Source organism: Mytilus edulis, chromosome 4 (assembly GCF_963676685.1).
Source record: "Mytilus edulis chromosome 4, xbMytEdul2.2, whole genome shotgun sequence".
Classification (NCBI taxonomy): domain Eukaryota; kingdom Metazoa; phylum Mollusca; class Bivalvia; order Mytilida; family Mytilidae; genus Mytilus; species Mytilus edulis.
In genome coordinates, this window is record NC_092347.1 from 43,312,297 (window position 1) to 43,336,961 (window position 24,665).

A 24,665-nucleotide genomic window follows, 5' to 3' on the forward strand; every position below is an offset into this window, starting at 1 on the left:
TCGTGCAAGCACCCCCCCCCCCCCCCCCCGCCCTTTACCACCCTCTTAATTTAACCCCTTAGCTTGAGATGGATAACGCACGAATCTTGCATGATGAGTCATTAAAGTGAAACAACGGTAAATCATTTGATTGACTGATTTGATCGACAAAAAAACGTTCTTCTCCAGGTAAAAACGATGATTAACCTATATTTTTAATCCATTATATGAAATTAAATAGATCTAGAAAAATCCAATTGCACAAGTTCGTTTAATCGATTTATATATCTATATTTATGTTTATATACCTTATATGACCATTGGAGGTTTTCGTAGGACAACTCGATAGTTAATACTAGAAGCCGGGCGTCTAGACTAAAGTACTCACGAAATGAAGCTTCCTATTATCGAGCCCATGCTCAGTAAATTCCACAACATAATCATAATATATGCTACAAAATACAGTTAATAATTAGCTATGCATGTACACAGCACCCTTAGTAATGCTACTGGGAGGGTGGGTGGGAAAGCTAGCAAAAAAGAAGCGTGCAGCCATGAGCAGTTACTGAGAAAGCATGGTCCAAACTGAAACGAGGCTGGGTATTTGGGGTCTGCAAGACCAAGCGGGAGCGCGCCAAATTTAAACCTTCGTGCTAAAAACAAATTTACAAATAAATTGAACTTTACCTTACTTGGTATAAAAACAAAAACATAAGACAATATGGCAATATTTAATAGCTTGGTACCCCCAAGCTAAAAACCCCCCAATTACATACATGCCCCCAATCTTATGACAAGCATTGAAGTAATATAAAGTCCCAAACCCAAAGAGGGGGAAATTAACGTGGTAAAAGGGTACTGAAGGTAGAGATGGCTTTCAGCCGTTTATCCATATCACAATCTATGTACCGAGAAAAACAATCACTTGACCAATAACCTAACAATTTTATGTCATCGTCTGAAAGGCCCACTTTGCTACCCCATGTCGCCGCGCCTCTGCGAAAAGAATGGCCTCCATAACTAAGGTGGTCCAACTTCATTAGTTGTAATGTAAAACGAAAGGCATTCAGGAAAACTGTGTATGTCAAACATGAAGTATCTGATAACCGAAAAAGGGGATCCAATGGTTCTCCTACCAAGGCAAGCACCTTAGACATGGCTGCAACTGGGCACAGTGGGTGATTATACAAATGAGGTAGCACTACTTCTATTGGCTTGGAACGAAACTGAAGGGTTTTGATGACTTTAAGACGTACGAGCATACCCCAGCTGCAAGGCAAGACATCTATTCTGCGTAAGTTGAACTCTGGGTTAAAAGTTCCTTTAACTAGAAATTTATTGGGTCGTAAGAAACCAAAAAACCCCGTCAGACAAGCCGCCCAAAATACAATGTTATTATGGTTTGACATATCAAGTACTTTTTTCATACTCAATAAAAGTTCGGGTGTAACTGGCGCTTTACAAGATTGGTTTGTACCTAATTCTCGTTTAACACCAGTTAACAAGTGTTTTATATTCCACGAATTTGAAATAGGATCTTGCAAGTTGTGCATTTTATGCAAAATAGATATAATGTTAATATAAGAACGTATGGAACTATAAGCAAAGTGTTTTTTATCCACTAAATAAGCCACGTAAAACTCAACTGTTTTTTCATCACAAGGCACCGCTTTAAACTCATACTCTTCACAAAACTGAACGTACGTCTTCAAATGCGTACGATACGTTCCTGATGTTGATTCAGCCCACCCCTTGGTTTTCAAGCGTCCTACAGTTATCTCCAAGTCTAATGGCCGGCTTGCACCATCTACAAATATAAAATTCATAGACACGTGTCTCAACAGTTCGTCTGCACTAAAAGAAATATAACTATAACTTGTTAAGATATCATACAGTCTTGAAAGTTGGCCTTCCTCATGCAGCCTGGATGCAGCATCCGCTATAATGTTGCAACGTCCACTTAGAAATTTTCCTTTCATGTCAAAGTTATACCTCGCGGACAGCCAAAACAAGTCCCTTAATAAACTCATTAACACATTGTTTTTTGTCGATCCCTTGTTTAGAATACATTTTGTAGTCAGTTAGCACAATTACAGTTTTATTTTGCCACAAGTGGCCCCAACGAAGCACTGATAAAACAACAGCCAATGTTTCTTTTATGTTTATATGTTCCTTTCGGAAAACCGGAAAATCAATAGCCCAATTCACATAAAAATAATCTCCGTTATAATAGCCACCGCCTCCTAACGAAGAAGCGTCAGTTTGTAAGGAAGTGATAGGCTTGAAATCTATGAATTTAACAGTTCCATTAAATACACTCATAAAGTTTAACCACCAAGAAATGTCAGCTTCAAATTCAGAATTCAATAAAACTTTGTCATTGCGGTTTTGTGCGCTGGAAATAGAGTTAATCAAACGTCTGAGAAAAGTTCTTCCTCCCTTGACCATTTGGCAGGCCCAATTTAGTTTACCACAAAGAGATTGAATCTGTTTAATACTTGCACGTTTACGCTTTTGAAAAGACAATAATAAATTATAAAAGTAAGACTGTTTCTCCGGTGGCATAGTAAGAGTCAATTCACGAGTGTCTATAATTATACCTAAAAAAGTAATGCGTTGTGCTGGTCCTTCAACCTTAGACCAGTTTATGTTATATCCTAATTCTCGTAAAGTACGAATCAATAAATGTAACCCTCTATTACAATTAAACATTGTATCTTCAATAACTAGAAAATCATCCAAATATGCAATACACGTAATATTATATCTACATTTCATTATTATACACACTGCTTCGCTTAATTTTTGGAATATTTTTGGACTCCGGGAGTGCCCAAAAGGAAGCTTAGAATCAAACATATATGTAGGACTATCATCACCTAAGAACGTCCACTTTAAACCTGTTAAATTGTGATCTGAAACATGGCAACACACGGATCTATAAGCACTTTTTAAATCGATTTTTGCAAGAAAACTATTAGGTTTGATGAGCTTTAAAGCGTGACGCATATCCATATAAGCACAATTAGTATCACTAGTATACGAATTTAATGAAATTCCAATCGGTTGACTCGCGTCGTGTATCAAACGAATATCTCCATTTGGCTTCGGCACGGCCCCTAATGAGCTCACAATTGTCGGAATAGATTTTGTTACGATATAATTTCCTAATTCTATCTCTTTCTTAATTTGATTTTCAACTTTTGACCTGTATCTGAAAGCGGACGAATAGTTTTCTCTATTAACCGGATAATGCGGACCAAATTTTATACACAAATGAAATCCATTTTTTACTCCATCTAAAATATATTCACGGTCTTCTATGTCTATAGGCAAAAGACGACCCCAAGCCTCGAAATGCAAACCATTAGTCGTAGAGGTCGCCTTTCTATTCACGACTATTCCTGATTTTGAGGCAGTTCTAAGTTTTTTGGCTTATTTGTGGGTTGAGAATGACCGTTAAGCGCCGAATGCGCATTAGAGAAGCAAATCGCACAGCTATGCATCATTCTGCAATCCGATCGAAAACATGAATTGGAATTAAAATTTCGACAAATTTCTCTCCCATCTGGTAAAAACGGACCTTTGCGGCGCTCGTCTATCCCTGGCCTAGAATTCCTTCCCCTACCTTTAGATGCTCCAACCGACGCTTCAGAAAATGCTCGAAATGTAGGGTTGTCACGTTTAGACACCAACTGGAAATCGCGTAAATCCTGGCGATAAATTCCCCATTCGAATAATTCATCGGCCTGTTTTTGGCGATACTCTTTATCATATAATAACACGGAATACCAAACATTCCTGGTCGCTAAACGATAAATGTCAGCCGTATAGTTAAGATAACCCTGAATGTTACTAAGACGCTTTTGCTTGAGCAATTCTTGCATAATTCTGATGTTGGCGTACCCCCATTCTTCGATCGTTACCTTATCTAGAGTTTTCTTTTTACCGACACGGAACTCGACCTCGCCTCCGAGAGTAAAAGTTTGGAATTGTTCAACAGGTTCTGGCCATATGAAAGATAAGATTTGAAGTGCATTTTGTTCCTTGTTAGGTTGCGAAAAGTTTATAGGCTCACCTGTTGCAGAATGCTGTTGTAAGGATGATGGTTGCAGTCCCTCGGGGAGTGTCAAAGTAGACCTGTGTATTGTTCGCAAACTTTCTTTCTCCTTCTCTATTTGCTGGCGTAAATGAGCCTTCTTACTCTCAATTTGAGCCTTCTTACTCTCAATTTGGAGTTCTTTCAATTGTTTTTCGAGTTCACTTGTTTCCATTTCAGAATTATCATGTGCAGTGTCCAGTTTCGGATTCGCCGTTCCACCGTTTTCCTGGTCAAGTTCCTCGAATGATTCTTGGAAGTCATCATCAGATTCGTTAGAATCCATTTGTTTCTGTTTACCGGCTCTCAAACTCTCGATAATGTCTCTTAACTTTTCAGCATCGTGTCCCTCGGCCATCGCGTTTTGAGAAAGCTAGCAAAAAAGAAGCGTGCAGCCATGAGCAGTTACTGAGAAAGCATGGTCCAAACTGAAACGAGGCTGGGTATTTGGGGTCTGCAAGACCAAGCGGGAGCGCGACAAATTTAAACCTTCGTGCTAAAAACAAATTTACAAATAAATTGAACTTTAATTTTTAGACTTTTTAAATAATTTGGATTAATGTTTTGATTGTTAAATATATTAAATCAAATATGAGAATTCAGAAAGTCAAATAGGTAATTATGGATTTGACAGCCAGTGCCCCGGTTTAAAGTTATCCAAAATTAATAATTATGTTAAACTTTAAAAGGTACACCTTTTCTGCAAATGAAACATAACTGCTGCTTTTAAATCTCGTGTTCGCTCGCTCTGTTCGAGAACTAGTCTTAATAGGGGGTCTCATTGTGGCGTTCGTATCCTGGATCCCTCTTACTGTTTTGTCAAATTCCCTTATCCCGCTTCAACTATGTACGTTACCAATTCTCGATTTTTTTTGTAATTTCCCGTGTCGTAGTAGATTCATTTCCCGTTTTCACGGCACAATAATTTGACTTTCATGTCACGGTGTCACGCTTACAAAAAATCTGCAACCCCGCGTCACCCGCTGACGTACAGATGTGGATATATTTTTTGTTGCTAAATGCATGATTTTTACGCAAATATAGGAAGAATCAACTCCTTATTCTGTCGTTTTCCCATTGAATTATACATGTTCCTTTATCTGAACAAAAGTGTTTTCAACTTTATCATACCCCAACTCTTACGAAACTCTGTTTTTGTTACATCTATTTCAACTTTGGCAAAAAAAAAATCGGGACATTTTAGTGATTTTTGTCTCTTTTACCAAAACAATCTTTAAGAAATGACTTCGAATTTTGAGCGAAATTCAAGTTTGCGTTGTGCTGGCACACTACAAATTACATTTTTAACTAGTGTACAAGTTATGACTACTATTCTTTAAAAACTCACTGCACAATTATTGAAAAAAAAGTCATCATTCCTCTAAAAAGAACCGTTTTCTAAGCCCTTCTTTTTGTAAATATTCTTCAAAACTCAAAGAAAAATAAATGTTTTTTACAGAAAAAATACATGTCATTAGAGTTAACTTGACTTCAAACCGAGAATGATAGAAGTTTGATGCACAGTAAATCACATTGCTGGTTATCTGAGGATTACTTTGAGCCCATAGCCACATCTGTACGTCAGCAAATGGCGATGAAACAAGTCTAAATGCCCCAAGAATATCTTAACATTTGCTTCACCGGTTAAACAAAAACGTGTACTAGTTCAGAGATAATTGATGTCATACTAAACTCCGAAATAAAAGTTACATTACATACAGGACATAATTTTTCCACTGCCGGCAGTGAGATTCGAACACGCAACCTTTCCTCCTTAGGATAGTTAAGCATTCCCCTGTACCACTGGCATCGACTAGACTGTGTTCGAATCTCACTGCTGACTCCTATATTGAATATAATTTATATTTCGGAGTATAGGAACTAACACAACTTACCGGTAAAGCAAATTCGAAGATTTTTTTTTTTTTGGGGGGGGGGGATATTTATCATTATCGGTTTATAGTCCAGTCGACACTAATGACATGTATTTTTTCTGTAAAAACCATTTATTTTTCTTCGAATTTTGAAGAATATTTTCAAAACGAAGGGCTTAGAATACTGTTCTTTTTCGGGGAACTATGACTTTATTTAAATAATTGTGCAGTGAGTTTTTGAAGAATACATTGTAGTATGAAATTAATAATTATGACTTGTACACTAGTTAAAAATGTAATTTGTAGTGTACCAGCGCAAACGCAACCTTCAATTGCGCTAAAAAATTTATGGTAAAAGAGACAAAAATCACTAAAATGTCCCGATTTTTTTTTGCCAAAGTTGAAATAGATGTAACAAAAACTGAGTTTCGTAAGTGTTGGGGTATGATAAAGTTGAAAACACTTTTGTTCAGATAAAGGAACATGTATATTTCAATGGGAAAACGACAGACTAAGGAGTTGGTTCTTCCTATATTTGCGTAAAAATCATGCATTTAGCAACAAAAAATATATCATCTGAACACATAATTTGTAAAAGAAAACAAACTGGGTGAGGATCTTCGTAAGTTTTTTGTTCACTTTTGAGTAGTAGACTTAAGTACCTAAATTTCACGATTTTCATTACGATGCAAGTGGTGCAGGGGTATGCTGACTATCCCAAGGAGGAAAGGTCGGGTGATTCTCACTGCCGGCGGTGGAAAAATCATCTCCTATATTAAATATAATTTATATTTCGGAGTAAAAGATCGAACTAACACACATTTTACACCCTATCCCTTTCACACCGCTACAACTTACTGGTAAAGCAAATTCTAAGATTTTTTTGGATTTTTTTTTTCGGGGGGGGGGCATTTAGACTTGTTTCATCGCCCTTTGCAGACGTACAGATGTGGTTAAGGCTCAAAATAATCCCCAGATAACCAGAAGTGTGATTTACTGTACATCAAACTTCTATCATTATCGGTTTAGAGTCAAGTCGACTCTAATGACATGTATTTTTTCTGTAAAAACCATTTATTTTTCTTTGAATTTTGAAGAATATTTTCAAAACGAAGGGCTAGAAAACTGTTCTTTTTCGGGGAACTATGACTTTATTTAAATAATTGTGCAGTGAGTTTTTGAAGAATACATTGTAGTATGAAATTAATACTTCTGACTTGTACACTAGTTAAAAATGTAATTTGTAGTGTACCAGCGCAAACGCAAACTTGAATTGCGCTAAAACAATTATGGTAAAAGAGACAAAAATCACTTAAATGTCCCGGTTTTTTTTTTGCCAAAGTTGAAATAGATGTAACAAAGACAGAGTTTCGTAAGTGTTGGGGTATGATAAAGTTGAAAACACTTTTGTTCAGATAAAGGAACATGTATATTTCAATGGGAAAACGACAGACTAAGGAGTTGATTCTTCCTATATTTGCGTAAAAATCATGCATTTAGCAACAACAAATATATCATCTGAACACATAATTTGTAAAAGAAAACAAACTGGGTGAGGATCTTCGTAAGTTTTTTGTTCACTTTTGAGTAGTAGACTTAAGTACCTAAATTTCACGATTTTCATTACGATGCAAGTGGTGCAGGGGTATGCTGACTATCCCAAGGAGGAAAGGTCGGGTGTTCGAATCTCACTGCCGGCGGTGGAAAAATCATCTCCTATAATAAATATAATTTATATTTCGGAGTAAAAGATCGAACTAACACACATTTGTGTTTAAACCCTATCCCTTTCACACCGCTACAACTTACCGGTAAAGCAAATTCTAAGATTTTTTTGGATTTTTTTTTTTTTGGGGGGTGGGGGGGGCATTTAGACTTGTTTCATCGCCATTTGCAGACGTACAGATGTGGTTAAGGCTCAAATTAATCCTCAGATAACCAGAAGTGTGATTTACTGTACATCAAACCTCTATCATTATCGGTTTATAGTCATGTCGACTCTAATGACATGTATTTTTTCTGTAAAAACCATTTATTTTTCTTCGAATTTTGAAGAATATTTTCAAAACGAAGGGCTTAGAAAACTGTTCTTTTTCGGGGAACTATGTATGACTTTATTTAGATAATTGTGCAGTGAGTTTTTGAAGAATACATTGTAGTATGAAATTAATAATTCTGACTTGTACACTAGTTAAAAATGTAATTTGTAGTGTACCAGCGCAAACGCAAACTTGAATTGCGCTAAAAAAAATATGGTAAAAGAGACAAAAATCACTAAAATGTCCCGATTTTTTTTTTGCCAAAGTTGAAATAGATGTAACAAAAACTGAGTTTCGTAAGTGTTGGGGGATGATAAAGTTGAAAACACTTTTGTTCAGATAAAGGAACATGTATATTTCAATTGGAAAACGACAGACTAAGGAGTTGATTCTTCCTATATTTGCGTAAAAATCATGCATTTAGCAACAAAAAATATATCATCTGAACACATAATTTGTAAAAGAAAACAAACTGGGTGAGGATCTTCGTAAGTTTTTTGTTCACTTTTGAATAGTAGAGTTAAGTACCTAAATTTCACAATTTTCATTACGATGCCAGTGGTGCAGGGGATGCTGACTATCCCAAGGAGGAAAGGTCGGGTGATCGAATCTCACTGCCGGCGGTGGAAAAATCATCTCCTATATTAAATATAATTTATATTTCGGAGTAAAGGAGCTAACACACATTTGTGTTTAAACCCTATCCCTTTCACACCGCTACAACTTACCGGTAAAGCAAATTCTAAGATTTTTTTGGATTTTTATTTTTTTTGGAGGGGGGGGCATTTAGACTTGTTTCACCGCCATTTGCAGACGTACAGATGTGGTTAAGGCTCAAATTAATCCTCAGATAACCAGAAGTGTGATTTACTGTACATCAAACCTCTATCATTATCGGTTTATAGTCATGTCGACTCTAATGACATGTATTTTTCTGTAAAAACCATTTATTTTTCTTCGAATTTTGAAGAATATTTTCATCTGAACACATAATGTATGATCCGGTCAACTTATTTTTTTTCACTTTTTTTGTTTGATTTTCACAAAATATATTTCGATGTCTTCAAGGTGTACAAATCTTAAAAAAATCTACCGAATAACAAAAAAGTTATTACTATTAATATCTCGTCCGGTCAACCGTCATGTCACTATCCGGGAAATCGTCCTGTTATTAGTGCAACCCGATCTACCGACATGCGCATGTGTGACGTGTCACTTCCTTTCGGCACGACAACAAACTTGAGAAGATGGAAACACACGTTTCATATTTTATTTTTGTCCTTGTCATATCTTTCACAAATGCTCTTTACTTCCACATCGGTGAAACAGAGAAAAAATGCTTCATCGAAGAAATTCCAGATGAAACTATGGTTGTAGGTGCGTGCAAATTGTAACATAAGTTTAAAATCTGTCACACATAAAAAATATGGACTTACGATCCCCCTTTTTTGCATATCGTGCAGTTGATAAACTTGAATACTTTAGACAACGGTCTATTCCAAACAGTAAGAAATCATCACCATCAGTTAAAGATGATAAGAAGGAAACATTTATTTAGAATTCATTTGATTTGTTTCTCTCACATTCAATGATTCATGTATGGTCAGATCATAAGTTTTCGTATGTCGTATGAATTTGTTTTATGCATGCAATTTCAGTAGAAATCGTGATGTCATGATGCATTCTTAATAGTACAAATACCCATCAAACAAGGATACCCTCATCTCATGCATGGGGTTAGAGATTTTAAGAACGCATTGACCATTTTGATGTCACAATTTCCATTAAAAAAAGGCATGCATAGGCCATAGAAATCGGCTAGAGCAAAAAAGTCACATTTCCTCTCCGTCTCCGTCACTTAGCTTTGCCTGACAGTGTTCTAGGATTCCCATTACCCGTTACCCGGGGTAAGTGAATTAGGACAACGGGTAGGTCATTTTTTAGCCTTTGTCACCCGGTGGTAAGTCAATTTTCAAGTTCGGGAAGCCGAAAAACTCTTGAAATTTCCCGGTCCTCTTCAATTTTCCCATATCTGCTTTTTATTTTTATTAAATCACGAGAAAAAACTTTGATAAAAGATCAAAGATTTTGTTGATGTCTATCGGCGCTTTTATTCAAGCACTCGTTTACTAGGTGTAATCAAGCGCAGAAGAGACCACATTCTTCTCCAATCATTCTAAAAGTCAGTCACGGTGTCGGTAAAATCGGAAAATCCGGATTGATAACTGGTGCTTAAATCGGGACATAAACGATTTTTTTTCTTGTCATCGGAGGAAAATAAACTTACAGTTGCATTTATTATAGCTCTTAATAAATTACATAGTAATAACTATAACATATTTGTCAAATTTAGTTTTAAAGAAATCGTTTTTTTTAAATTTTGTACAAAATTCAATCGTATCCGAATCCAGCTTTGTTCAGTAAATTACAATATTCAAAGTTATTATGGCGAATAAGTAATTTTTTTATTGATCTTACCCTTGGTAAGTCAAGGTGCCAAAAAAATCCTAGAACGCTGCCTGACCGTCAAAAGTGAAATCTAGTCGCCCTGTTGTTCACCATACTTGCTATCAGTCACTTTCTTCATCAGACATTTTCAATTTTTACCAAGTCGATGAAACATCAAATTTGTATTAAAAAGAAAATGAAATTTCAGACTAAGACGATTCATGTTCTTATAAAAGAGGTTTAAGCATTGACTTGACAGTGTGCAACACAGCAGTGTTCCAGCTAGGATTTCAAAAGGGCAGGGTGCCAATCCTGAAAAGGGCACATTTAACACATGAAAGTTAATTTGAAAAAGGCAACACCAAACATTGTTTTATTCCTTTGATCATAGGTAACTAGGTAACATATATATATACAATCACAATGACATTAGCCCAGATAGGACGTTATTATTCTTTCTTTAGTACTGAAGAAATTGTCAAGCACCTTGTCAAAATTAAGTTTAACATGTAAAATGTTTTGTAATGTATCCTGCTTCATCATATTTCTGTGGTCACACTTACATGACTTAACAAGTTTAACTTGAGAGACTACTACCTCTGCTGTGCTCAAAGGCAACACAGCAGGTTTGCTGAGTAGGTGAATCATGTTAGGGTAAAGTTTAATTAACCTTTATTGGGGCTTTCTGTAGATTCAAAAGTTCTACTCTCTTCATTTTTCTTTTTAAGTTTTCATCCAGTTTTTTGAAACTTTCATTTTCACTACTTCCATTACGATTTCTGAAAAAAAATATCTTTTATAAAGTAATTTTTTCCGTTATTGTCTTTTCCAAGAAGTAATTCTTTAGAAAAAAATAATTAAATTTCTATGCAGTTATTTTTTTCAAGCTATCATTGTTACACAAGAGTTGAAAAAATTAATATATTTCAGTGGATTCATTTTCAATCAAATGGAAATAGTAACTGTTAAAAATATAAAAACTCACATATTGCTAAAAAAAAACTTAAAGTCGTCTAAACTTCTTTTGTCACATTATTTTTTTCTATTTTCCTCTTTCAATCGTCGTTCATGCTTGGGCATTGTGACTGTAAATAAGACAAAAAAAACCAACTCAGAATGTTATATAGTTTTTATACGACCGCAAAATTTGAAAAATTTTTCGTCGTATATTGCTATCACGTTGGCGTCGTCGTCGTCGTCGTCCGCCGTCCGAATACTTTTAGTTTTCGCACTCTAACTTTAGTAAAAGTGAATGGAAATCTATGAAATTTTAACACAAGGTTTATGACCACAAAAGGAAGGTTGGTATTGATTTTGGGAGTTTTGGTCCCAACATTTTAGGAATTAGGGGCCAAAAAGGGCCCAAATAAGCATTTTCTTGGTTTTCGCACTATAACTTTAGTTTAAGTTAATAGAAATCTATGAAATTTTGACACAAGGTTTATGACCACAAAAGAACGGTTGGGATTGATTTTGGGAGTTTAGGTTTCAACAGTTTAGGAATTAGGGGCCAAAAAAGGGCCCAAATAAGCATTATTCTTGGTTTTCGCACAATAACTTTAGTTTAAGTAAATAAAAATCAATGAAATTTAAACACAATGTTAATGACTACAAAAGGAAGGTTGGTATTTATTTTGGGAGTTTAGGTCCCAACAGTTTAGGAATTAGGGGCCAAAAAGGGACCCAAATAAGCATTTTTCTTGGTTTTCGCACCATAACGTTAGTATAAGTAAATAGAAATCTATGAAATTTAAACACAAGGTTTATGACCATAAAAGGAAGGTTGGTATTGATTTTGGGAGTTTTGGTCCCAACAGAATAAGGGGCCCAAAGGGTCCAAAATTAAACTTTGTTTGATTTCATCAAAATTGAATAATTGGGGTTGTTTGATATGCCGAATCTAACTGTCATGACTGTGTATGTAGATTCTTAACTTTTGGTCCCGTTTTCAAATTGGTCTACATTAAGGTCCAAAGGGTCCAAAATTAAACTTAGTTTGATTTTGACAAAAAATGAATCAGTTAGGTTCTTTGATATGCTGAATCTAAAAATGTACTTAATTTTCAATTGGAGTTATCTTTCTTTGTATAGAATAGTAGTTGATAATATATGTTGGAAATTTGCCAGACATGACTATGATGTCATTTTCTATTTTTATTTGCCAATAACTTTATGTAAATAACTTCATTGGAAATTTGCCAATATAAAATGTTGCTGATGAAGTTTTTTTTATTGTTTTATACAATAAACAATGTATATTCACTTTTACTACCAACCAATCTTTACCATTCAGTGATAACAAGCACTTTATTTTACATTTTAATATTTTATGATGTATTTAAAAGAGTAGTTATTGTTGCAAACTCCATTAGAAATTTGAATTGATATCAGTTTTGGAGAAAGGAAACCGGGATGTGAAAAAAAAGGGGGGGGGGTTAAATTTTTCTCATTTCAGATTTCATAAATAAAAAGAAAATTTCTTCAAACATTTTTTTGAGAGGATTAATATTCAACAGCATAGTGAATTGCTCAAAGGCAAAAAAAAACTTTTAAGTTCATTAGACCACATTCATTCTGTGTCAGAAACCTATGCTGTGTCAACTATTTAATTTTAGATTTAAAAAGTTTGAAGAAGAAATCTTTAATTGATTTGTAAAATCTTGACATTTGTTTTGTGTAAAAAAAACCCATGTAATGTCAAAAATTTGATCACAATCCAAATTCAGAGCTGTATCACGCTTGAATGTTTTGTCCATACTTGCCCCAACTGTTCAGGGTTCGACCTCTGCGGTCGTATAAAGCTGCGCCCTGCGGAGCACCTGGTTAAGTAATGAGTTAAAAACACTTCTAATTAATAGATCCTAGTACTACATTCACATTACATGTATGCATGCACTGATCAGCTATTATCGACACACAGGTTAATCTATTTTTAACTTTTTAAAGTTGACAAGGACGCATTAATCTGTAATGGCAGATCATAACAAAACAAGCAAAATCAAACATCATCGATCTCCAAAAGGGCAGGGCGCAACGAAAAAGGTACAGGGCGCTTCGAAATCGTTAAAAATGGCACAAGGCGCAACTGAATATAGGGGTGAGCGCTGCGCCCTCTGAAAATGGCCTAGCTGGAACACTCAGCAGGTTATGTAATCTAAAAAGGCCATCCCCATCTTTGCTAGCCAAGGGTTATGATCCACTCCCGTTCTCTTCACCCTTGGCAGATTGAGCTAACATTTCGGAGACACAAGGTAAGGATTTTTAGCTCACCTGACCTGAAAGGTCAAGTGATTTTTTCTCATCACTTGGGGTCCGGCGTCCGTAAACTTTTACAAAAATCTTCTCTAAAACTACTGGGCCAAATTTAACCAAACTGTGCCACAATCATCATTGGGGTATATACATAATATATAATGTAGTTTAAAAATGTGTAGAGTGACCCCGGCAATCCAACCAAGATGGCCGCCATGGCTAAAATAGAACATAGGGGTGAAATGTAGATTTTGGCTTATATCTCTGAAATCTAAGCATTTAAAGCAAATCTGACGTGGGGGTTAAGTTGTTTATCAGGTCAAGATCTATTTGCCCTGAAATTTTCAGACAAATCGGACAACCAGTTGTTGGGTTGCTGCCCCCGAATTAGTAATTTTAAGGAAATTTTGCAGATTTTGGTTATTATCTTGAATATTATAATAGATAGAGATAAACTGTAAACTGCAATGTTCAGCAAAATAAGATCTACAAATAAGTCAACAGGACCAAAATTGTCAATTGACTACTTAAGGAGTTATTGCCCTTTATAATAAATTTTAAACAATTTTCATAAACTTTTGTAAATTTTTAGAAATATTTTCCCCTGTAATTACTGGGCCAAGTTCATTATAGATAGAGATAATTGTAGCAACAAGAATGTTCAGTAAAGAAAGATTTACAAACACATCACCATCACCAAAACACAATTTTGTCATGAATTTATCTGTGTCCATTGTTTAATATGCACATAGACCAAGGTGAGCGACACAGACTCTTGAGAGCCTCTAGTTATTGGTTGCAGTAGAAACTCGCTGCATCCAATCAAAAAGCGCCTATAACATGATCACGTGTAGATGTAGGAAGTGTTTGTAAACAATAGCCATGTGTAACAGTTTATTGTGCAACAAGTCTTTAAATCACTAAACATACGACTATAATGGGCGTGACTTTAATCTTCCGATAGATGACAACAGTGTTACATTGATACCAATGTTAGCTCAATCTGCCAAGGTTGAAGAGAACGGAGTGGATCGTAACCCTTGGCTAGCGAAGATGGGCCATCCCTTTAACGTCACATCATTTCGATGAAATTACTATCATTCTTCCTGTCATCATGTTTCTGACAAGTTTGACCTTCAGCTACAATGTAAGCAACATTTACATCATGTTTTATAAATTGTGATTACAGGTAATCAGCTTATCAACACCTGATTGGCTACTAACCCCATAATTGACCATTATAATTATTTTCCCTAGGAAAAGCAGTCAGTTGTCATTTAATTTCAATATTTCTCAGAAAACCACAATTTGCAGTTTGATTACAATCCATAGATCTTATCGTAGTTTCCTCAATTGAACAAAATTGTTTCCCCTGACTGTTCGCATTTAAATTTCAAAATATCTAAAAAGTTCTGACTGTTTACAACTGGTTTTGTCGTGAATGTATTCACTTCACACTTTATATCTAACAGAAATTAAACTTTTCATCAATATTTTTCGACAATTTCGATGAAAAGGATAAAACTTTATTCAAAGCTTTAAAAAATATTTTCACAAGTACAAGTCAAACTGATGCTTTCTCTGTCATGTACTGTGCATGCGTAATAGTATTCGATATATTTTACATACATGAAATAATTTTTCATCAAAAACTTTCAAAAATTTCCTTTGTCCCAAACGTTCAGAAATATTTAGTCTAAATCCTTAGTGACAAACTGCTGGCCCGTTACACAATGGTATATTTATTTGTCAATATACAAAAAATGTATGTGGCTTACTTATTATTATCTAGTATGAATTACAGGTCATTATAAAGTGGAAGTTTTTGACAAGAATACAAATAACTATGTCCCATCTGTGCCTGGATGGGGCATGCATGTAGAGATACAAGATCCAGATGATAAAGTTGTTTTATCAAGGGTAAGCCAAACTGTCTAAAAAATACATACACAAGGACATTTTCTTCATGGATTCACCTTAACTGATTAGAATGCCAATGAATGCAGAGGACTTCAGACGGTGAAGACATGTAGAAAGTGTCCTGTTACTATATATTGGTATCATCAAACTGGCAACTTAGTTTATTTGTCTCAGAAGAAGGATTTAGAAAATAAAAAGCCTTTAGACTGACAATGAAATCTGATTAGATTCAGATATTTACTTATAATGGTAGTCAGAGGAGCAAATGTATGATTGATAAAATCATATATCTTTTGAAACTGCTTTTTATCTGCATGAAAAGCAGCATTTTATATTTAGATAAAAACTTTAGTTGTCAGTTACTGTAAATTCAGAAATTAATGCACGAGTTTATTATTGCAAAGTCTGTACTATTAAAGCCCAAAATATATGAAACGTAACAAAAACAAGAATTAAATCACAAAAAAAAAGTTTTATTATCCCACTGATATTTTTGCAGGTTTGCAATTAATTAAAGCATCGCAATAACATCTGAATTTACAGTATGTAAGATGGTACAGTAAATGTTAATTCTAAGCGGCATGTCGCACGTTGCATTGTGTTACAATTACTGATTACAGGAAAGTACAAAGTTCAAGTGTATGATTTTTCTGTGAAGGAATATCATCCCTCAGCACCAGGGTTTGGGATGTTAGTGGAGGTCAAAGACCCTGAAGAAAACATTGTTCTGTCCAGGGTGAGTCGATTGTCCTAGTGGTCAGATTATTCTGTGTGGTTTTTTTTTTTTAAAGAAAATATCAAGATTGAACATTGTAAATTATGGTGGGCATTTTTATTTGTTAGAATAATTTTCATTTTTTTGAAAGCAGAGTTAAGCATGAATACAATGTAGTTGTTAAAAAGGTTTTCGTTTGTTTTCCGACAAAGAAATCCATTTACTTTTCAAGTGTTGTGAATCAATTCATTTATAGATGAAAGGGTTTTGATGGAAATTACGTTTAATACATTTTCAATCTTGATGTTTTCAGTAGTATAATACACTCTCACACAGAAAATTGCTTTGTAACTGACTATTCTAGGACATGGTTGATTGGCATTATCTCCCTTTGTTTGGACCTGGACATTTTCACTTCTTAATATTAGTATAAGCATTTTATTAGTTTTTGAGATATATTTTTCTTTCATTTAATGTAATAGGTAATAATAATGCCTTTCTCTGTTCAAAAACACATACAAGGTTTATTGTATGTATCAGTTTAATGATAAATGTGTTTTATATTTGTATATTGCTGGAAATCGACATTTTAAGCTCTTTAATCAATGTCATTACACTGAAGATTAACCTCAAAAATACTGGGTGAGCAATACAGGCTCACTGAGGCATTTATCATGTTTAGTTTATTAATTGAAAGACATAGAAGAATGTATTTTATTTCATTGTATGATCACTTGAAGTAGTCTAGTACAGTACTTAAAGAGAAAAGTTTGTATGCATGCATATGAGGACAGTTTTTTTTATTGCATAAACATATATACGCATGAACCAGATATTATAATTTATTGTTTTATATTCATGTTTTGGCTGTACATGTACCAGTTACTGGTACATGTACATATTTTAAGTTCACATTTTTTTTATATATTTATATGTAAAATATTGTGTTTTTTCCTTCAAAACTTTGTTATTAAAGACAGGGGTATTGTAATGTTAAGCAGAAATTGTACTTTATAAAGATTATAAGAAAAAATGTAGAACAACTCTGCTAGGACTTTAAAAGAAAAAGAATAAGTAGTTGTGACCTAGTTATATTTATAACATTTGGTTCAGAGGTTGTTTTATATTTAGCTTAAACTATATCTGACATGATTGCAACAGTTTTCTGCTAAAGCAAGCATGGGAATCCTGGATACATGGATACGATGGATACATCGTATTAAATGTTAATAGATAAAGTCTTAATTTTTCAGAGATACTTGTCATGCCAGATGAAAACATGTACCTAAACATAGATGTGTACATTTCATTATTTATAATGATGAATGTACATGTATTTACACTTGCAATTGTAAGCAAATGACTCTGCCAATTGAACAAGAACCCATTATAAAAATGAAAATGTTTGGTGTCATAATTAAAAAATGGTCTTTCCATGACGCCATAAGTGTATTGAGAGACAGATCTAGGGTTATTTGAAGACATTTGAAATTCAGCTAAATAGCAAAAGTGTAAATACATTGTACAAATGTTAATCTATTGCACACACTGCCAGCTCTTTATAATTACAATATTGGTACATGTATGACTTATCATTGTCTGTCTGTAAAAATTTTAGTATGTGTATTTTTTATTAGGTCTCTTTGCTGATTGTTTAAAAACATTTGAAAACAGTCTTGCATTTCTATGCAATTTCCAAACTTGTAGTATTTATTGGGCAACATTTGTAAAAAGAAAAATGTCATTTGAGCATTTAAGAGGTCAAAAGTTGAAAAATTGTCTGATCATTCGATTCTAAAGAATGTAAACTAATTAAAAACCTGTTCTTGCTGTTTGATGATTTACTTTTAAAGAGGGAGGTGGTTGTTTCGAATCGGATTTAACTATAGTTTAAATTTGTAAATTGAAACATGTAGATAGGACAAACTACAATGTAGCTTAATGATTGATTGAGTTTGAATTTATTGCATGTTATATACTGTAGTATGAATTTATAGTTGCCGTGATATTGTTTTTATTATAAAATGTTTATTTAAATCAATCTTAAAATTTTATCATGTTGATGTAGGAACTTAAGTTTTTCTGGCTTGCATGTTTGCTTCTATGCAGCTACCAATAGAAATTAATTAGATGGTGCATAGATCTTGAATTGGTTGAAACAGACTTGTACTGGTTTGTGTAACGTAGATGATCGAATACTGCAAGATGTTTTCAAATGTTTATTTTGATATATTTATTTAGGATTCAAATTTGCAAAAGGCAAGTTATTTTCTAATTTTATTTTTAATTAAGCATAATGTTGGTTTTTTTTTTTTGCAGACCTATGCAGCAGAGGGACGATTTACATTTACATCTCATTCTGCTGGTGAACATATTATCTGTTTACACTCAAACTCGTCAGCATGGTTTGCTAGTGGTCAGTTGGTGAGTAATTTCATGAATGAGGATGATTATTTAAAACATCAAAGTTTTAATTTGGAATTTTGAACGGGGAAAATCATTTTATTGCATGTAAATATCTGAAAAAGTAAGAGTTTCTTACAGCAGGTACATGTATCGTGTCAACAAGTTTTGGAAAAATCTCATATAAATAAAATCTTAGAATCACTCTCAGACTACAAATTACAATTCAATTTAAATATGTTTATGACATTTTTAATGACAGAGAAGGAATAAATTTTTTATCAAAATATTTAAATTTCCTTAATTAAGTTTGCATTATTTCTAGCAAGAACAAGTTGTGGACTAAAGCAGTATAAAATCAAGTATATGTGGAGAAAGTTCATGTACTGAAACGGCAAAGATTAGTAATCACACAAACAAACTATTGTGCATTAATTGTGTTTGAATTATTTTATTTATTTTTCTGTTTAAGAGAGTACATTTAGACATCCAAGTTGGAGAGCATGCTGTAGACTATGCTCAGATACAAGCTAAAGATAAGCTGTCAGAATTACAGCTACGTATCAGACAATTGTTAGATCAAGTAGAACAAATTACCAAAGAACAGAATTACCAAAGGGTAAGATTTTGTTGTATTTATTGTAGTGTTGGCAAATTGAAAAGTTTGACTTTCAGTTACTCAGATAATCTTTTTAACCTATAGTTATATGGAAAATTCTACTGTTAGTGCTCTCATATGTAGTTTTGCCAGAATGTTATGAAATTTATATCATAGGTTTATAAAAAAGTGTTTTTGTTTAAGTAATTGTCCTTGTACCTTGGTCCTTGGATAGATAAAATATGTGCAAGGTAGGGGACATTGGAACACTGTTTTTTTTTATCCAACAAAATTTTATTTATTGTGTTCAAGATAAATAAACTTTTGATTTTCTTCTACACTTAATGTTATTTAAACAACAGTATTGGCCGGATTATGCGACTGTTACATGGAAATTAAAATTGAATTGTCATTTGCATGATTTGAATTTAAAGAATTGTCATAATTTGTTTACTTTGTATTTTTTAGTACCGGGAAGAGAGATTTAGACAGACAAGTGAAAGTACTAACCAAAGAGTATTATGGTGGTCGATAGCTCAGACTCTTATTTTACTGGTTACAGGATTTTGGCAGATGAAACATCTTAAGAGCTTTTTTGAAGCTAAAAAACTTGTATAATACAAAATATTTTAGGGAGTTTAAATAATAAGTTTAACAAATATTAAAAAAAATACCAGAAAAGCTGAGTTTTGGGAAATAAATAAATTATAATTAAATTATAGGATATCAATAGAGTTTTGGGATAAAAATTGGAAAAAATAATAGCATAACCATTATTGCTCACCTACAGAAATCCATTGATTTTTTGTAAAGAAAGTATTATTGGGCAGGGATTATTTTGTCAAATAAAAAAGACAGAAATAACAAAATAATTTAAGATTTTAAAGAAAAAAATTATCAGTAAATTTATTAGTAATTAAACCACATTTAGGATATGTTTTAGATAACTCATCATGAAATACATTATCATGTGTTTTTGACTTTTTTTTATGTTCTTGTGTGAAAGAAATGAATGGATGTGTGTTGGAGAATGAGAGCTTTAACTTCATATTTTATAAGTATATTTTTGTGAATGAAACTCTTGTTAGTTATACAGGATTTGTGTGTTGATGACTAGTTTGTTGTAAGATATACATCCTTGTCAAGGTATAGCCAATAAGGAAGATATTCAAAAGGAAACAATAAAACAGAAAATAGGTCGAATGTATAAAACAATATTTATCATTCTACTTCAATTTCTACTTCATTTCATTACTATTATTTAAAAAAAAATAACACTTACAATTCTTTGTCTATTTGGTGATGATCTGAAAATTAAATTCAGTTATGATTAAAGGGGCACTAGCTACGATATATATAAAAAAATAAAGTATGATTTTTTTTTAGATCAATCATTAATCAATTGGAATAATGAAATAATAATTTGCTTTTAGCAATCAATTTCCTTTAATTTTGTTGAAATAAGCGATTAAACATAATTTTTGACTGATTCACTTGCAAGTGAAAACGTCATCATCATTCTAACCGGTATTCATGTGAACTTCAAGTTAACCCCTAGCTAGAGATTGACAACGCATGCATTGTACGTGTACTGGTTATTTAAAGAAAAAGAATGTCAACAATGAAAGTGAAACTACGGTAAATCATTTGATTACTAATTCGATGCATATAAAATCATTCTTATATGGTTAAAAACAATGAGAAACATCTATTTTTAATCTATAAAATAAAATCAAACAGACCTATAAAAATGCAATTGCATGTGTTGGTTTAATCTATTCGTATCTTTATTTTTGTTTACATCGCTTATATGGTCATCTGAGGTCAAATCGATAGTTAATTAGATGGCGTCTGGACTAAAATACACACGAAACGAACCTTTATATTATCTACCCCATGCTCTGTAAACTGTTAATTTTAGACTTTTGATAGTTTGGATAAATGTTTTACATTGTTATAAACCAAATATGAGAACTTGAGTCAAATCGATTACAATGAATTTGACAGCTAGTGCCCCTTTAATATGAACAGTTTGTTATTTTTTCCTAAATCTTAATAATTCTTTTTCTCTGAAGTGTGCACATTTTTACAGGAAGATGAAATTTTATAAACAGAAATATATGTTATCTTCTGTAATTGCCAGATAAAAGTATACTCAAATTTTACTTTATTCTTAGATTTTATATAGCAAATGTTGTTTAAAGCATTGAATCATTGGTCATGTTGGTGCTTTCATTTTAATATTGTTTCAAAGATTTTCAATTCTCAAGATTTCACTACAGATCTCTCACATCTGACTATTTTAGGTAGAAAGGAAAAATAGTTAGGATGAAAATTTATATTTAAAATAAATAACTTTAAAGTTGATTTGTATCTAGGTTAGTTTCAATATTTTCTGATAACTTAACACATTTAACTATGGAATATCAATTTGATGTGTTAAAATTTCTATAAACGTTTTCATATCTGTCACAAAAAGAAAGCAATAATATCATATTGATTCATATTTTTTTTAACAATGTTGCATTCAGGTAAATTTCACACTTTACACTTGTCCATTGTCTCACAAGATAATAATGAAATAGAAGTATTTTTGTTGATTAGTCTAGTCCAATTATATTTTAAAGTAAGAAATTGATTCATTATAACAATCACAAGGAATTAGCTATTCATTGTATTTGAATTTTATGGTTTAAAAGACATTATGTTTATATGAGATGAGTAAACAATAAATAGTGCTTTATGCCTAAAGATTTTTTAATGTAAATAGGGATTGTATTTATTTGATAAGTATGTACTAGTTAATTAAGCGCTTTATTATAATTTAGCTGGTCTGGTGCACTAATTTTTTTCTGTCTTTTACTGAATATATGGGAGGTATTACTGTTTAAGTTTATAGCACTTTATATATATTGTTGTAACTTATGTTTGAGTACACATTGTGTGGTTAAATGTTAACAGTCGGACGGGATAAGATTGAGCCATAGAATATCCTAATAATTTTTTAATGCAACCAACAGCCAGTCAAATAAAATTGCAACAAGGCTGTTTTTCAAAAAACCCAAATTGCAGCAATTGAAAAGAAATATGCATTGTACTGAAATAATAACCAGAAACAATTTAGGTGATATTTTGACAGATTATTGTAACATTCTATTTGTATGAATGAAGGTATGTGGTTATAATGTTTGTTTTTTTTTTAAATCCGTACTATGGAATTAAGCTGTGTTAAGTATTTTGATTATGTTCTGTTCTATGTGTGCAAGTGTTTTCCTCACCTTCTTTTTTTGTTTTTGGATACTTGCATAGAGTATCTTAAAAAATAAATAACTTTAACTACAACTTTTGTGTCTTTTAAATTATGCCTTTCCTTTACACTAATTGAATAAGTGAAATAACGAATATAAATATATATAAAAAAACACTGAAATAAAATTGAGAATGGAAATGGGGAATTCGTCAAAGAGCAGAAAACTGATGAAGTCCAACAATGGGTCTTCAATACAGCGAGAAAATCCTGCACCCCTGGTGTCCTGCTTCAGCTAGCCCCTAAACAAAGATGTGTACTGGTTCAGTGATAATAGACATCATACGTCAAAACATCTTTAAAAATATATGTAAATAATTGACAAATTATTCAAGTATACACATTACAATATAAGTACTATAGAAGAGTGGAACAATTTGAACAAAATTTGACATGTATTTCTTTGAAGATCCTTAATACGTATTGTAACTTGTGAACCTACTAGAAAGCGAGAATGATCACCAGAGGAGATGTTGATAAATGAACATGGAGACCAATGCAGTCACATTATTCTGTCACTATTTTCTTTAATATAGAATTTCAGTTGAAAACTGAAAAGATTTAGTTGATGGTAGAAACTTAATATTGTCTCACAATAAAGAAAGTTGCAAAATGTATGTGATAAAGTAAAACATTCATATATACAGTTGGTTCAAATTTTGGACAGATTATTGTAACAAAATATCAAAAAAATTCTGTAAATCAAGCAACCAATTTGGATAAATCAATAAATTGTAGGTTATTTAATTACAAATCATTTAGCTTTAATACATATGAATAAAAGATGTGGAATTTTTTGTGGATTATACATCAATACAACAGCAAGGTAATGACACACAAGAAGATCGACTATTAGACAAAATGAGCAAATTACCAACTATGATATTCGTTAAGGATGATGATCATTACCACAGAGAACTTCACATAGTGGCAATTCCAGGGATGCTGTTTGGACAAAAGCATTTTAAGTTTGAAATTTGGTGGCATCCTTTTAACCCTTCTAAAATTATGCCTCATAACAAATGGAAAAATTACTGAAATTTTTGTTTCCATTCTCTAGTCTAACTGTAGTTTGCCTCAACCAAATGTTATGAAACTTACGCACATTGCTAATTACCACAACACACAGATCAAGTTTGAATTTTGGTGGTGTCACTTTTACAATCCTAGAGTTGTGCCCCTTAACAAATGGAAAAATTACTGAAATTTATGTTTCTGTTCTCTAACTTTTTGCTACAACCGAATGTTATGAAACTTATAAACAATGCTTTTTACCACAATACTCAGATCAAATACAAATTTGGGTAGGGTCACTGTTACAGTTCTTGAGTTATGTCCCTTTTTAACGTTGTATGCAAGCAGGGTCATCATCTGAGTCCAATGGACACATTCCCCATTTATTTGTGGTATGAATGAATAATAGCATAACTATATTTTGTATAAGGGTTCCTTGGAACTTCTACATGTTCATCAGTTAGGTTGCATTCACCTGACATTGACCTCACTATGGATCAGTGATAAAGGTAAAAAATATGTGGTCAAGTTTGTATCTCAGATGCTATAGCTATATAGCCAGACTATTTGCTTGGTATTGAAATGAAGATTCAAGTCGGTTTAAAGTTTAACAATTTAATAAGCGATCCAACAAGAATATAAACGATGTTACAATATTGAGTCCAGTGTTTACGGTTTAAGAACCTATCCAAAACTGAATATAAATTATTTCTCAGAAATATATAAAACAGAATAATAAAGAAATACATGTAACTACGGATTAAGCAATTATTGTCCATTGTCCAGATAATCTGCTAAAACTGTCTTTGACAGAAACCTATATTGTGTCAACTATTTAATCACAATCCAAATTCAGAGCTGTATCAAGCTTAAATGCCCTTACTGTTCAGGGTTCGACCTCTGCGGTCGTATAAAGCTGTGCCCTGCGGAGCATCTGGTTGAAGTTTGGTCTTTTTGGAGTTTTTTTTTCAGATACTAAAAACAAAAGGAGCACTAAATTTTTTTTTTATATGGAAT

At 33.0% G+C, this 24,665-nt stretch overlaps 2 protein-coding genes across 3 annotated transcripts; one reads left to right on the forward strand and one right to left on the reverse strand.

The window, feature by feature from the left end:
* Window positions 1-691: 691 nt before the first annotated feature.
* LOC139519732 (integrase/recombinase xerD homolog) lies at window positions 692-2,885 on the reverse strand. The gene has a single exon (XM_071311975.1). The coding sequence runs from the start codon at window positions 2,007-2,009 to the stop codon at window positions 819-821; it is 1,191 nt and encodes a 396-aa protein (XP_071168076.1). The 5' UTR covers window positions 2,010-2,885; the 3' UTR covers window positions 692-818.
* A 6,309-nt stretch (window positions 2,886-9,194) lies between these two features.
* On the forward strand, window positions 9,195-20,490 carry LOC139519733 (transmembrane emp24 domain-containing protein 9-like). Of its 2 annotated transcripts, none has more exons than XM_071311977.1 (5): window positions 9,195-9,368; window positions 16,232-16,347; window positions 18,646-18,750; window positions 19,202-19,348; window positions 19,796-20,490. In XM_071311977.1, exons 1-5 carry the CDS (start codon window positions 9,239-9,241, stop codon window positions 19,943-19,945), a joined length of 648 nt encoding a protein of 215 aa, XP_071168078.1. In that variant the 5' UTR covers window positions 9,195-9,238; the 3' UTR covers window positions 19,946-20,490. The 2 variants fall into 2 exon arrangements, with proteins under 2 accessions (XP_071168078.1, XP_071168077.1); XM_071311976.1 differs by lacking the exon at window positions 16,232-16,347 and adding an exon at window positions 15,496-15,611 and having other exon boundaries at window positions 9,199-9,368.
* Window positions 20,491-24,665: the final 4,175 nt, after the last annotated feature.